This window comes from Pongo abelii, chromosome 18 (assembly GCF_028885655.2).
Source record: "Pongo abelii isolate AG06213 chromosome 18, NHGRI_mPonAbe1-v2.0_pri, whole genome shotgun sequence".
Classification (NCBI taxonomy): Eukaryota; Metazoa; Chordata; class Mammalia; order Primates; family Hominidae; genus Pongo; species Pongo abelii.
The window spans coordinates 21,098,079-21,110,607 of record NC_072003.2 but is presented as its reverse complement, the minus strand read 5'-3'; the positions used below and the strand labels follow the sequence as shown (position 1 = coordinate 21,110,607).

The 12,529-nt window shown below is 46.0% G+C and overlaps 2 protein-coding genes across 6 annotated transcripts in view; both read left to right on the top strand.

Moving 5' to 3' along the window:
* Positions 1–926, top strand: part of LOC129050877 (ubiquitin carboxyl-terminal hydrolase 31-like) — a 47,737-nt gene extending 46,811 nt beyond the window's left edge. The window contains exon 9 of one of the 2 annotated variants that reach the window (XR_010137834.1): positions 784–926. The gene's annotated coding sequence lies outside the window, so the exon portion shown is untranslated. Of the gene's footprint in view, positions 1–520; positions 617–783 lie in introns of those variants that run through there. The other variant, XR_010137835.1, reaches the window with a different exon arrangement.
* On the top strand, positions 627–11,570 carry LOC129050929 (nuclear pore complex-interacting protein family member B13-like). 4 transcript variants are annotated; one of them, XM_063717648.1, is made up of 6 exons: positions 627–922; positions 4,984–5,044; positions 5,154–5,326; positions 5,444–5,538; positions 6,703–6,773; positions 8,527–11,570. In XM_063717648.1, exons 1-6 carry the CDS (start codon positions 654–656, stop codon positions 10,990–10,992), a joined length of 3,135 nt encoding a protein of 1,044 aa, XP_063573718.1. In that variant the 5' UTR covers positions 627–653; the 3' UTR covers positions 10,993–11,570. The 4 variants fall into 4 exon arrangements, with proteins under 4 accessions (XP_063573718.1, XP_063573717.1, XP_063573719.1 ...); XM_063717647.1 differs by having other exon boundaries at positions 6,700–6,773; XM_063717649.1 differs by lacking the exon at positions 4,984–5,044 and having other exon boundaries at positions 800–922; positions 6,700–6,773.
* Positions 11,571–12,529: the final 959 nt, after the last annotated feature.

Genomic DNA, 12,529 nt, shown 5'->3' with positions numbered 1-12,529 from the left:
GCCAGGATGGTCTCCATCTCTTGACCTTGTGATTCACCTGCCTCGGCCTCCCAAAGTGCTGGGATTACAGGCGTGAGCTACCGCACCTGGCCTATTGTTTTTTTTTTTTTTTTTTGAGACAGAGTTTCAATGTTGTTGCCCAGGTTGGAGTGCAATGGCACAATCTCAGCTCACTACAACATTTTCCTCCTGGGTTCAAGTGATTCTCCTGCCTCAGCCTCCCGACTAGTTAGGATTACAGGCAGGCACCACCTCCCGGTGATCTCGGCTCACTGCAACTTCCGCCACCCGGCTTCAAATGGTTCTTTGCCTCAGCCTCCCGAGTAGCTTGGATTACAGACGCCCGCAGCCATGCCCGGCTAATTTTTGTATTTTTAGTAGAGACGGGGTTTCACCATCTTGGCCAGGCTGGTCTTGAACTCCTGACCCCGTGATCCACCCGCCTCGGCCTCCCAAAGTGCTGGGATTATAGACATGAGCCAGCGTGCCCAGCCGTCGTTCTTAAATTATTATTTCGTAGGTGTCTTTCCTCAAGACTGTCTTAAAGTCACAGAATGTACATGATGGATCCAAGGATGTACAGCGGAAAGCCTGGAGGTCCAATAGCCGTAGCCGGGAAGGTATGGCTCTGTTGGAGTCCCCATAGTGTGGAAATGAGTTTGCCCTGGAAAGGGAAAGAACAGCTTCTTGCCCTCAGGTTTCTCACCTTCTCCTCTCCTCACCCTCACCAAGGGCCGAGGTCCATTTGTATGCACACAAAGAAAAGGGTTTCTTCCTTTCCAGGAATTAAATTTGGCCTGGAAGACCTCTTTACTTCATGGAGACATATGGAAGCCAAAGTTCGAGCTGAAGTCCGTAAGGTGACAAGGAAGGTCAACAGTCATTACAAAATCAATGGACAGAGGAAGACTGCCGAGGAAGAGTAAGATGTGCCTTGACACAAATACTGTTGTTATGAACCATGTGCCAATCAAAGTAGACAACTGTAAAGTCCTTGAGAATATTTTCTACAATATTTGTGGCAAATTCAGTGGGTTCAAAATTGAGTTTGTCCTTTCTGCTTGATTAGTTTAATCCGCATAGTTCGTTTCCTTTCCTACATTCTTGTTTGTAATTTTTTCGAGGGAAGAGGAGGTGCTAGTACTGACATTGGTTTTCCTTTCTCTCTTTTTTTTTTTTCCTGAGATGGAGCTTTGCTCTTGTTGCCCAGGCTGTAGTGCAATGGCAGAATCTCGACTCACTGCCTTTTGGGTTCAAGCAATTCTCCTGCCTCAGCCTCCCAAGTAGCTGGGATTACAGGTGCCCACCACCATGCCCAGCTAATTTTTGTATTTTTACTAGAGATGGGGTTTCGCCATGTTGTCCAGGCTGGTCTCGAACTTCTGACCTCAGGTGATCCACCCGCCTCAGCCTCCCAAAGTGCTGGATTAGAGGTGTGAGCCACCATACCCAGCCTTTTTTTTTTTTTTTTTTAATTTTGAGATAGAGTCTCACTCTGTCGCCCAGGCTGGAGTGCTATGGCGCAGTATTGGCTCACTGCAACCTCTGCCTCCCAGGTTGAAGCAATTCTGCCTCAGACTCCCGAGTGGCTTGGATTACAGGTGTGTGCCACCACAGTCAGCCAATTTTTTTTTTTTTTTTTTTTTTTTTGAGACAGAGTCTCACTCTGTCACCCAGGCTAGAGTGCAGTGGTGTGATCTTGGCTCACTGCAACCTCCGCCTCCCAGGTTCAGGCGATTCTTATCCCTCAGCCTCTTGAGTAGCTGGGACTACAGGCATATGCCACCATGCCCGGATAATTTTTGTAGTTTTAGTAGAGGCGGTGTTTCACCATATTGGCCAGGCTGGTCTAGAACTCCTGACATCATGATCTGCACACCTTGGCCTCCCAATGTGCTGGGATTACAGGCGTGAGCCACTGTGCCCAGCCCAATTTTTGTATTTTTAGTAAAGACCGGGGTTCACCATGTTGGCCAGGCTAGTCTTGAACTCCTGACCTCAGGTGATCCGCCTGCATCTGCCTCCCAGCGTGAGCCACTGCTCCCAGCCTGGATTGTTGAATTCAATGCTTGGCTCACCTCCAGATTCATTTTCACAGTCTTTCATGTTTTGGTCATATTACATTGTATTTTGCTGCCATATGACTGATCTTTTTTTGTTAAATGTGAGATACTTGTTAAAAAATATTTAGCAATGAATTGAGGCCTAGTAGCATGTTATCTTGTTGCAGAAGAGATGGGAGTCTACTTCTGGGGGATGGTCAGGGGTCTTCCATACAGGCTGCAATTGAGGTCATCAGTGCAGGCTCAGTCCCTACAAAGGCCAGGGTATTTCCTATCCACTTCTGTTCTGATGTGTGACTCTTCTGGGTCTCAACCAGAGCCAGTGGACTTCAGTACGGGTCGCTTTCATTGGCAGACCCTCAATCCACTTGTTTTTCATCTAATCGCATGCATGTTTGCAAAAGCTGCTCTGCTTCTTTGCATCTCAGTAGTCCCTTCTGGAATTCAGCAATGAAACTCCGGGAAATGGGTTCCAAATGCAAGGCTAACTTTCGTCCTGGGTTTCCTTCTCCATCTTGACCTCATGTCTGTTTACTGCCATGTTAGCAATTTGATGTATTCAGTCATGGGTTTTATATTCTGTTTGGTGTCCCCCATCGTTCTCATCGGAGATCAGAAGCTTCAGATGCACTTATGTCAACTCAAGATTAGAATGCTTCCTTAGCTTCCCTCCAGAGTCAGGTTTTGTGTTTGTAGTTCCCAAGTGCACAGCAGGAGTAGTGAGGTCCTCACTGGCTTCTCATTTGCATTAATCTGTGAGCTCATTTAGCGTGGGGACAGGACCCTGCTCCCATTGCATTCTCAGCACCTCACCACACACTCCTTGTTTGAGGCCACTCCAGACAGCGTGTGCTGAAGGATGCCCTGTGGTCAGAAACAAGTTCATTAACTTTCTCTTTGAAGTGTTTTTGTCCCTGTTTCCTAGCGTTCTGGGAATTTTACACATCCTTCCTATAAAACCAAGTATCAGGTGAGGTCCTTAGGATCAGGAGCATGAATCAAGTGGTGTGAGGGCAACACAGCAAACTTACCTTTTTAGGCCATTTCCTTTTTCTGCCCTCACTCTCTGTGAACTGAACCTTGTTAAAGTCAGTCAACACCAGGGTGGATGGTTTGCAGTTGTCATCTATTTTCAGGACATAACACCCTGACTTAGGAGCCATTCCGGTCATTTCTAATTCAATAGATGCGCCCAGCATTGAGATTGCCTTTTCTCTCAACCAGGATCTTTAAAGTCGATGACAAGTGTTCCAGTCCTGAATCATGGCAAAGTGCAGTAGTGAACTGCAGGGTTAATGACACCATATTCTGGAAGGATCTCTCTATGGCTGATGGTCTCAGTTCCGGCATCAGCCTCTGACTGAGAATCAGGTCTCCCACAGGAGGAGGCAGATGAGGAGCAATCCTCTGCTTCCGATGGAGTTAGTTGTGATGAGTTGGTGAGGTCTGGTTTTTCACACTGAACTAAAATGAGCTTTCGCTGTGTCAAGCACAAGACTGACCCCAGAGACACACATAGTGCACCTCATAGAAGCTTTTAATAGTCTTTATATTTACTAAAGAATAGGACTAACTACAGAACTATGAAGATGAGCTGGAAATGACAGGTGACTTGCCAGCAGGCCAGAGTGTGATATTTCTTTGTCCCTCAATGGGAGGTGTCAATTCTCCCTTTGGTTGTGAGAATCAGTTGGTTCATTTATGGGAAGGTTGCAGGGGGGATCTTTGAATCACAGCCTTCAGATGTCAGAAGGGCAGAGGGAATCCCACACGGGCTGGTGGATCATGTGTGTGCATTTCCCTCCCTTCTAATCTCAGGAAACAAAACATGAAAGAATGTGAGCAAGCAGAAAATGAGAGGCAGCTATCAGAGGCAGAGGAGAATGGGAAATTGGATATGAAAGAAATACACACCCAACTGTGAGTTCAGAAACTGAACCCCACCCTCTTAGGAAACCCCCATTGGAATGTTGTTTTTAACTTTTGTACAATGTTTAGACCCAGTAAATGCAGAAATAGAAACAAATGGTCAGAAGACATATCCAGAGAGAGAGAGAGAGAGTTGACAAAACAGAAAACAAAGTACCTTAAGATTTACCAGTGACCAAAAGATGTGAAGTAGCAAAACGTCTCCTGACTCCATTGCCAGCTAGACTGTGTGGAAACTCGGTTACCAGCTATTCTAGGGGTGGAGTGAGTTGTTGTCATCCTTAGGAAAGTGTGTTATTGTAGGATCAACCACATCCTTCAGAAGGACTATGGCTATTTATAAGCCCAGCTGTTTCTGCCCTGTGAAACATGGCAAGGATATTAATACAAAGAGAATAGAGCTTTATGATAAAAGATGCTCAATGAAGGATGAATCAGAGATATACTGAGAATGGGGAAGGAAATTGTCAACTCAGAAATCGGCAGGCAGTAAGCAAAAGAGGAGGAATCAATACAGCAACAGTTTGGATCGGAGTGTACTGTTTTTGTTTTTGTTTTTGTTATTTTTTCTGAGATGGAGTCTCGCTCTGTCACCCAGCCTGGAGTGCAATGACGTGATCTTGGCTCACTGTAACCTCCGCCTCCCAGGTTCAAGTGATTCCCCTGCCTCAGCCTCCCGAGTAGCTGGGATTACACGCCCGGCTAGTTCTTTGTATTTTTAGTAGAGATGGGGTTTCACCGTATTAGCCACGATGTTCTCAATCTCCTGACCTTGTGATCCACCCGCCTCAGCCTCCCAGAGTGCTGGGATTACAGGCGTCAGCCACCGCGACCGGCTCAGACTGTACTCTTACAGCCATCTGAAATACGTTTTCTAGGTATAGATAGATTGTGTAAGGGTACAGTTGTGAGGATAACAGAAACATGGCAGATTATTTAAAGTCATCCTGAAAGTGGTGCTTTAGCTGATGAAAGTGATTGTAATCCATAGGAAACCGTTTCAATGCACGCAAGAGTTGCAGCGGCGGGCAGAGGACTACTACAGATGCAAAGTAAGGAGCTTCCTCCCCGCAGTTGCAGGATAGTTCAGTGCTGATGCAGATGATGCCATGGCCCTTAGACTCTCTCAACATTCAATTTCTCATGTGTTGGCTTTTTCAGATCGCCCCTTCTGCAAGAAGGCCTCTTGCCAACTCAGGAAGTTTGTTTGTTTTCCTTGCTTTTGGACATAGTCTGCCAGGTCAGGACATGGATGTATTTTTCTCCCCACACCTCTGTGCTCAAGGCTTGCAAAGGTGGATGGCAGAGAGGAAGGCTGCCTACAAGTGGCACAGGTAGGTCATTGTGATGGACATTTTAAAGGATGTTTTTGTTTTGAGATAAAGCTTTGAGCATCTAGTAAAGAACTTGGTGTTTTAATTCTTCAAGTCAATTCTTTCTATGTCTTCTAGGTGTGAAATGAGGCAAAAGCAGAGAGTGCCAGAGAGACACATGAGTCAGGAGCCAGTCCAGGGACGACCGGGCCTAGAGAACCCTTTCTGGAGGGGTAGGAGCTTGCTGTGAAGGCAGCCGCTTAATTGATGCTGCACAATCCACACACCTTGCTTCTCCTTTTGGGGATGAGGGCTCGGGTGGGGTGATTGTTATGTTTCCTGGAAACAATTCCAAGCACTTATAAAGAGAACAGTTGTCTCGCTGGGTGGCAGGACCCTATTTTTCTCAGGTGCTCGAGCTGAATGGCTCTTGGCTAGTCCCCTGTGAATGGTGGAGCTCAGGCCGCTCCACTGACTGTGGACGTTGCCCCACCCTAATGTCTTGGTTACTTTTAACTGAGGAGATGAGCCTAGAAGGCAGGTGGGCCAGCTCGCCTTTCCACCTTGACTCAGTGTGAAGGATTTATTTTTCTTTCACTTGAGAAAACAACAATAGCACTTTAGAATGGGAGCCACATGTGCTGATGAGAGCACAGATTTTCTGGCCGTGTCTTCATGGATCAGTATTGTAGCTTGAGATCTCCTTTAAGAAAAGAAGCATTTATTTACACTTTTTGGAACTTCCTTCATTCTTTTTAAGTTGTCTATTGTCAACTATATAACTCCATTAGTAAGTTAAATTTCTATGTAATCCTACTCCTCTAACATTTGAAGTGTAACCCCAATACTTTCCAGTTAATTTCTGTAGCTCTTACCTTTTCTCATGACTGTTCATCTCTTTATGTCCATTTCTGTTCATAAGTATTGATAATACCTAGCCAGGTATGAAAGTTAGATTAACTATGAATCCACAGAATTTTAAATGTCCCTATGGCTTGAAGAAGAGGAGCAGTGCTGTTCCTGTCCAGGGTTTATTGATATTCTTCCAACCATGGCTGTTCCTATTTTAATTTTGAGTCTGTGCTCACATGATGAGTGATTTCCTCTGATATGTACTGATTTAGAGCTCATTTCCAGCTGGTTAGAGCCCGACCTGTTCACAGCCTGTTGAGAGTTAAGAATACCCCTGGACCAGGGCTCTGTGGTATCTTCCTCAAGGATGAGGGTCCAGAGGGCTCCAGAGTCCTCTGAGGCATGTCGTCAATAAACCCTGTGCCTCTGGTAAGGGACCTGTGTGGCAGAGAGTGAGATGGCAGCGGAGGGTGTGGAGGGTTTCTTATTCTGCACAGAACATGCAAGCCAGATTTAGCCCCATTCCCTTCTCTGGCCCTTAGCAGATTCAGGACCTCATTGGGTTCCCATGAGGAACAGCAGCGGCGTCCCAGCTGAAAACACAGAGAAGACAAAGGTAAATGCTGGGGACGTTTTCACTCTTCCTATATCAGGACGCTTTGGTCTTTTCCGACAATGCCCTCTCCTGGCCTGGCCTCTGCTCTGTGGGTTCTGTGGTGCCTTTTCTGTCTCGACTTCTTGAGAAGCAAAATCTTCTCCATGAGCTTTCAGGCTTCTCCATTCCCAGCTGATCATCGTTGGTGGCACCTCCAGAATCCATAAAAGCTCAGGGACCGAGGGCTGAAGGGCTTTTACTGTTCTGTTTCCAGAAATAACACGAGGAGGCACCACTGACCTCCAGTACTGTAGGTCTCATGGCGCGGTGAACTCTGACTGATCCACCTTACCCAAGATGTTGTGGGGTCTCATTTCTGAAATATGTGGGATTTTCTTTTGCTGTGATTTTGTTTGCATTCTGCTATAATGTAGGTGATTAACGTTTGAAATATCTGCTGTATTCCGAGAAGTGAAAATAGTGAAAACGCATTAATCTAACATTATTTTGTGCTTTGTGCAATTTTGAATGCTCTTTGACAAGGCCAATTCCATAGTTCATCACAGTCCCATCCCTGTTGGTAACCGTGTTGTGCAAAAACACCTTCATACCCACCCAGTGGGGCCCCTGATCTAATATTCTAAGTGTCAGAGGTTCCATATTTGTAATAGCAAATAGGCCCTGACTGTAAATTAGTGAAGAGTGAATGTAACTTATTACCTACAGGGACAATTCCAAATGAAGGCCTTAAATGATGCTCAGCTAAGCTGATTCTTGTGTGGCCTCTGTACCTTCAAAAGCTGCCGAGTCCTATGATTACACATGATGGGACTTGTACACTTGAAGTGAAACACAGTTTTAAAACTTGCTTTCTTTAGAATTCCCACCTCATTTTTCCATGGGGTATTCTTTATGTCGTAGTGCACTTACAATTTGGTATTACCTGGGAGTGAAAAGAAATATTACAGCCATGTCTAACTGACTTCTTGAGATAAGATTGTTCTGTCAGAAATCCCTCTCCCAGTTCCCCTGAAGCTCTTCAGGAATCCACATCTCTCCAGAGCTCTTTGTTCTCATGGGTGGCACCTCCAGAGTGAAGAAGATCCTTTGTCCAGAAGGGAAACAGAGGGGAAATGAGAGGGTCCCGCAGGCAGAGCTGGAATCAACTTCCACTCTGCCTCTTGCAAGCTGTGTGACCCTGGGCACAATTTCTCCTTCCTCTGGAAACCTCTGTTTTCTTCGATTTGGAGCAGGGTGGTCACACTGACCTTGCAGAGTTCTGAGAATCAGAGACAGAACATAAAAGGCCTGGAAAACATTCTCCAAAAAGAAGCTGCAACATGTGTGGACAATGGGCTTTTCATGCCTCTCTTACTCTCTGTTGACCTGGTGCAAGAAACGTGCTCTGGTGCTGGCTGTGAGGGAGGAAAGAGGATAGACATAGACACTCCTGTGTCTCAAACATGCTTCTTTATTACCCTGTTATGACTCTGTCTTCCCTGGGGCAGGACCCCAGCCTGCCTCCATTTGCAAACAGACACAGTGGCATGTGGAGACAACAGTGTGTCCCAGTGACTTTTCTTTACTCCCCAGCTGTGGGCAGTACTCAGTGGAAGGGTGATATTATGACACTGATACTGCTATTTTGAAACCTGGAGGAGGGAAAGGTGCAAAAATCTATCACCAGCAACAGAAGGTGCAGCCTGTGTTGGTGGCGGTAATTTTGTCCATCAAATGAATATGTGTGAAAACATTTCCTCCTTCGGCCCTACAGGTCAGGATGGCGGCAGTGGAGCACCATCATTCCTCAGGGTTGCCCTACTGGCCCTACCTCATGGCTGAAACTTTAAGAAAAAGGATGGGCCACAAGCCAACTCCTCCACCTCAGTGTGATCTGAGAGGTCAACCACATCCATCAGTTAAAGGGTGTCTGAGACTGCTGACTCTTTCTCGACTACAGTGTCTACTAGGACCTCAACCACATTCAACAACTGATGATTTTCTGAGAAGAGAGACACCTCAAGACGAGTGTGCCCTGGGACCTGAACCACTTCCTCGAGCTGATGATTTTCCGAGACTCAAGACACCTCCCGAGGGTCTTTTCATACCAATTTCCCCTTTTCCAGTTGATGATTCTCTGAGCCTCAAGACACCTCCCGAGTGTCTTCTGGTACCCCTTCCACCTTCTCCAGTTGATGATTTTCTGAGACCACAAACACCTCCCGTCCAGTGTCACCTGAGACCTGTACCATTTCATCAAGCTGATATCAGGAGACTCAAGAAACCTCCTGACTGTTTTTTCACACCCCTTCCACCTTCTCCAGTTGATGATTCTCTGAGCCTGAAGACACCTCCCGAGTGTCTTGTGGTACCTCTTCCACCTTCTGCAGTTGATGATTTTCTCACACCAAAAACACCTCAACTACAGTGTCACCTGAGACCTGTACCGTTTCATCGAGCTGATGATATTAGGAGACTCAAGAAACCTCCTGACTGTTTTTTCACACCCCTTCCACCTTCTCCAGTTGATGATTCTCTGAGGCTGCAGACACCTCCCGAGTGTCTTCTGGTACCCCTTCCACCTTCTCCAGTTGATGATTTTCTCACACCACAGGCACCTCCCATCGAGCGTCATCACCTGGGACCTGTAGCATTTCCTCAAGCTGAGGATTTTAGGAGACCCAAGGAACCTCCCGACTGTCTTTTCTTACCCCTTCCACCTTCTCCAGTTGATGATTTTCTCACATCAGAGGAACCTCCCATCAAGCGTTGTCGCCTGGGACCTGTAGCATTTCCTCGAGGTGATGATATCAGGAGACTCAAGAAACCTCCTGACTTTTTTTTTGCACCCCTTGCACCTTCTCCAGTTGATGATTCTCTGAGCCTGAAGACACCTCCCGAGTGTCTTCTGGTACCCCTTCCACCTTCTCCAGTTGATGATTTTCTCACACCACCAGCACCTCCCATCAAGCGTCATCACCTGGGACCTGTAGCATTTCCTCGAGCTGAGGATTTTAGGAGACCCAAGGAACCTCCCGACTGTTTTTTCTTACCCCTTCCACCTTCTCCAGTTGACGATTTTCTCACATCAGAGGAACCTCCCATCAAGCGTTGTCGCCTGGGACCTGTAGCATTTCCTCGAGCTGATGATATCAGGAGACTCAAGAAACCTCCTGACTGTTTTTTCGCACCCCTTCCTTCTCCAGTTGATGATTCTCTGAGCCTGAAGCCACCTCACGAGTGTCTTCTGGTACCCCTTCCACCTTCTCCAGTTGATGATTTTCTCACACCACCAGCACCTCCCATCAAGCGTCGTCACCTGGGACCTGTAGCATTTCCTCAAGCTGATGATTTTAGGAGACCCAAGGAACCTCCCGACTGTTTTTTCTTACCCCTTCCACCTTCTCCAGTTGACGATTTTCTCACATCACAGGAACCTCCCATCAAGCGTTGTCGCCTGGGACCTGTAGCATTTCCTCGAGCTGATGATATCAGGAGACTCAAGAAACCTCCTGACTGTTTTTCTGCACCCCTTCCACCTTCTCCAGTTGATGATTCTCTGAGCCTGAAGAAACCTCCCAAGTGTCTTGTGGTACCTCTTCCACCTTCTGCAGTTGATGATTTTCTCACACCAAAAACACCTCAACTACAGTGTCACCTGAGACCTGTACCATTTCATCGAGCTGATATTAGGAGACTCAAGAAACCTCCTGACTGTTTTTTTGCACCCCTTCCACCTTCTCCAGTTGATGATTCTCTGAGGCTGCAGACACCTCCCGAGTGTCTTCTGGTACCCCTTCCACCTTCTCCAGTTGATGATTTTCTCACACCACAGGCACCTCCCATTGAGCGTCGCCTGGGACCTGTAGCATTTCCTCGAGCTGATGATTTTAGGAGACCCAAGGAACCTCCCGAGTGTTTTTTCGCACCCCTTCCACCTTCTGCAGTTGATGATTCTCTGAGCCTGAAGACACCTCCCGAGTGTCTTCTGGTACCTGTTCCACCTTCTCCAGTTGATGATTTTCTGAGACCACAAACACCTCCCGTCCAGTGTCACCTGAGACCTGTACCATTTCATCGAGCTGATGATATCAGGAGACTCAAGAAACCTCCTGACTGTTTTGACCGTTTTTTGTTTTGTTTTCTTTTGTGTTTGTTTTTTGTTTTATTTTTATTGTGTTGGAGGAAGGCGTCTGTTATGTTGTTGATTCTATTTATTCATCATTTTTGCAATACATAAATTCATTTAAGTATTGATTGTGCACCTATCATATGATAAGCATTTTTTCATCACTCCCCCACTCCCAGAACCCTAAGCTTTTCTCACTGTTAGAACTGCTAGTTTATTTGTATTTCAGTCACTTTGACTATAAACTCCTTGAGTGTAGGTGCTTAGATTTTTTTCACTGCTTAGCCCCCAATGCCTGTATAGAGTAAGCTCTTTTTTTTTTTTTTTTTTTGTACCAAATGCCCAATGGCCAATTTATTCTGTTTCAATAACAACTAGGCATCATTTTCAAAGGGCCATATACTGACAACAGACTGCCCAGAAATTATCTCCCTATGTAGGAAAACTACAGAAGACAAGTTCTTAGACTTTTAATGCCCATTACAGTAGCCATTAATGACAGGTGACTACCGAGCCTTGAAATGCGATAGTCCAAATTGAGATGTGCTATAAGCTTAAATTACACACCACATGTCAAAGCCATAAGACCAAAAACTGTAAAATAGTCTAGTAATTTAATATTTATTATATATTGAAATGATATTTGGTATTTTAGATATATTGAGTTAAATAAAAGTTAAATTCACCTGTTTGGTTTTTTATTTTTAAAATGTGAATTCCAGAAAATTTTTTTTTTTTATGAAGTATTTATTGATCATTCTTGGGTGTTTCTTGGAGAGGGGGATTCTCCATGGGGCTGGGTCGGTTCTGGGGTCTCTGGGGGCACTGAGTCGGTTCTGGGTTCTCCTTGGAGGCTGAGTCGGTTGTGGGATCTCCTTGGGGGCTGGGTCGGTTCTGGGATCCCTGGGGGTGCTGAGTCGGTTCTGGGTTCTCCTTGGAGGCTGGGTCGGTTCTGGATTCTCCTTGGGGGCTGGATGGATCCTGGATTCTCCATGGGGGCTGGGTCGGTTCTGGGATCTCTGGGGGCGCTGAATCGGTTCTAGGTTCTCCTTGGAGGCTGGGTCGGTTCTGGATTCTCCTTGGGGGCTGGATGGATCCTGGATTCTCCATGGGGGCTGGGTCGGTTCTGGATTCTCCTTGGGGCTTGAACAGTTGCTTCTTTTTACCTGTGTTCTCACTCTGTGCCTTAAACCAACTTAACCATCAAAGAAAACAAATCGTATGTGTTTCCTACCCTGGGTCTTCTTAATTGTTTGTGGAATTCTGGAAAATTCATGAGCAAGGCTGTTCTCTCTAATTTAGTGGTTCAGAAACTGATTTTAGGCTTTCCATCTCCTTGACATCGAAAACTTGCCAAACTTTAACTTCTGTGATCTTTGATTCACTGCTTAAAACAGGTCCTGGGCATCAGGTTTAGATCTGCTGCTGAAATGGAAAATCCTGTCTCAGACACAGCGGTGACTGCGATGCTGCAGACAATTCTCATTGGGATCCACCTTATGATTCTCATTTGGGTCTAATAGCCTTTTTTTTTTCAGTTCCTTGTTATTAAGTTGCGGTTTGAATGGGCATGTGGGTAATCTGTGTGTGTGCGTGTACATGTGTGTGCGTGTACGTGTGTGCGTGTACGTGTGTGTGTGAGGGGGTT

Coding starts and splice junctions, on each gene's coding strand:
- LOC129050929 (XM_063717647.1), top strand. CDS start 654: ATGAGTTTGCCCTGGAAAGGGAAAGAACAGCTTCTTGCCCTCAGGTTT. Junction 923..4,983: donor AGGAAGACTGCCGAGGAAGA/GTAAGATGTGCC, acceptor TGTAATCCATAG/GAAACCGTTTCAATGCACGC. Junction 5,045..5,153: donor AGGACTACTACAGATGCAAA/GTAAGGAGCTTC, acceptor TGGCTTTTTCAG/ATCGCCCCTTCTGCAAGAAG.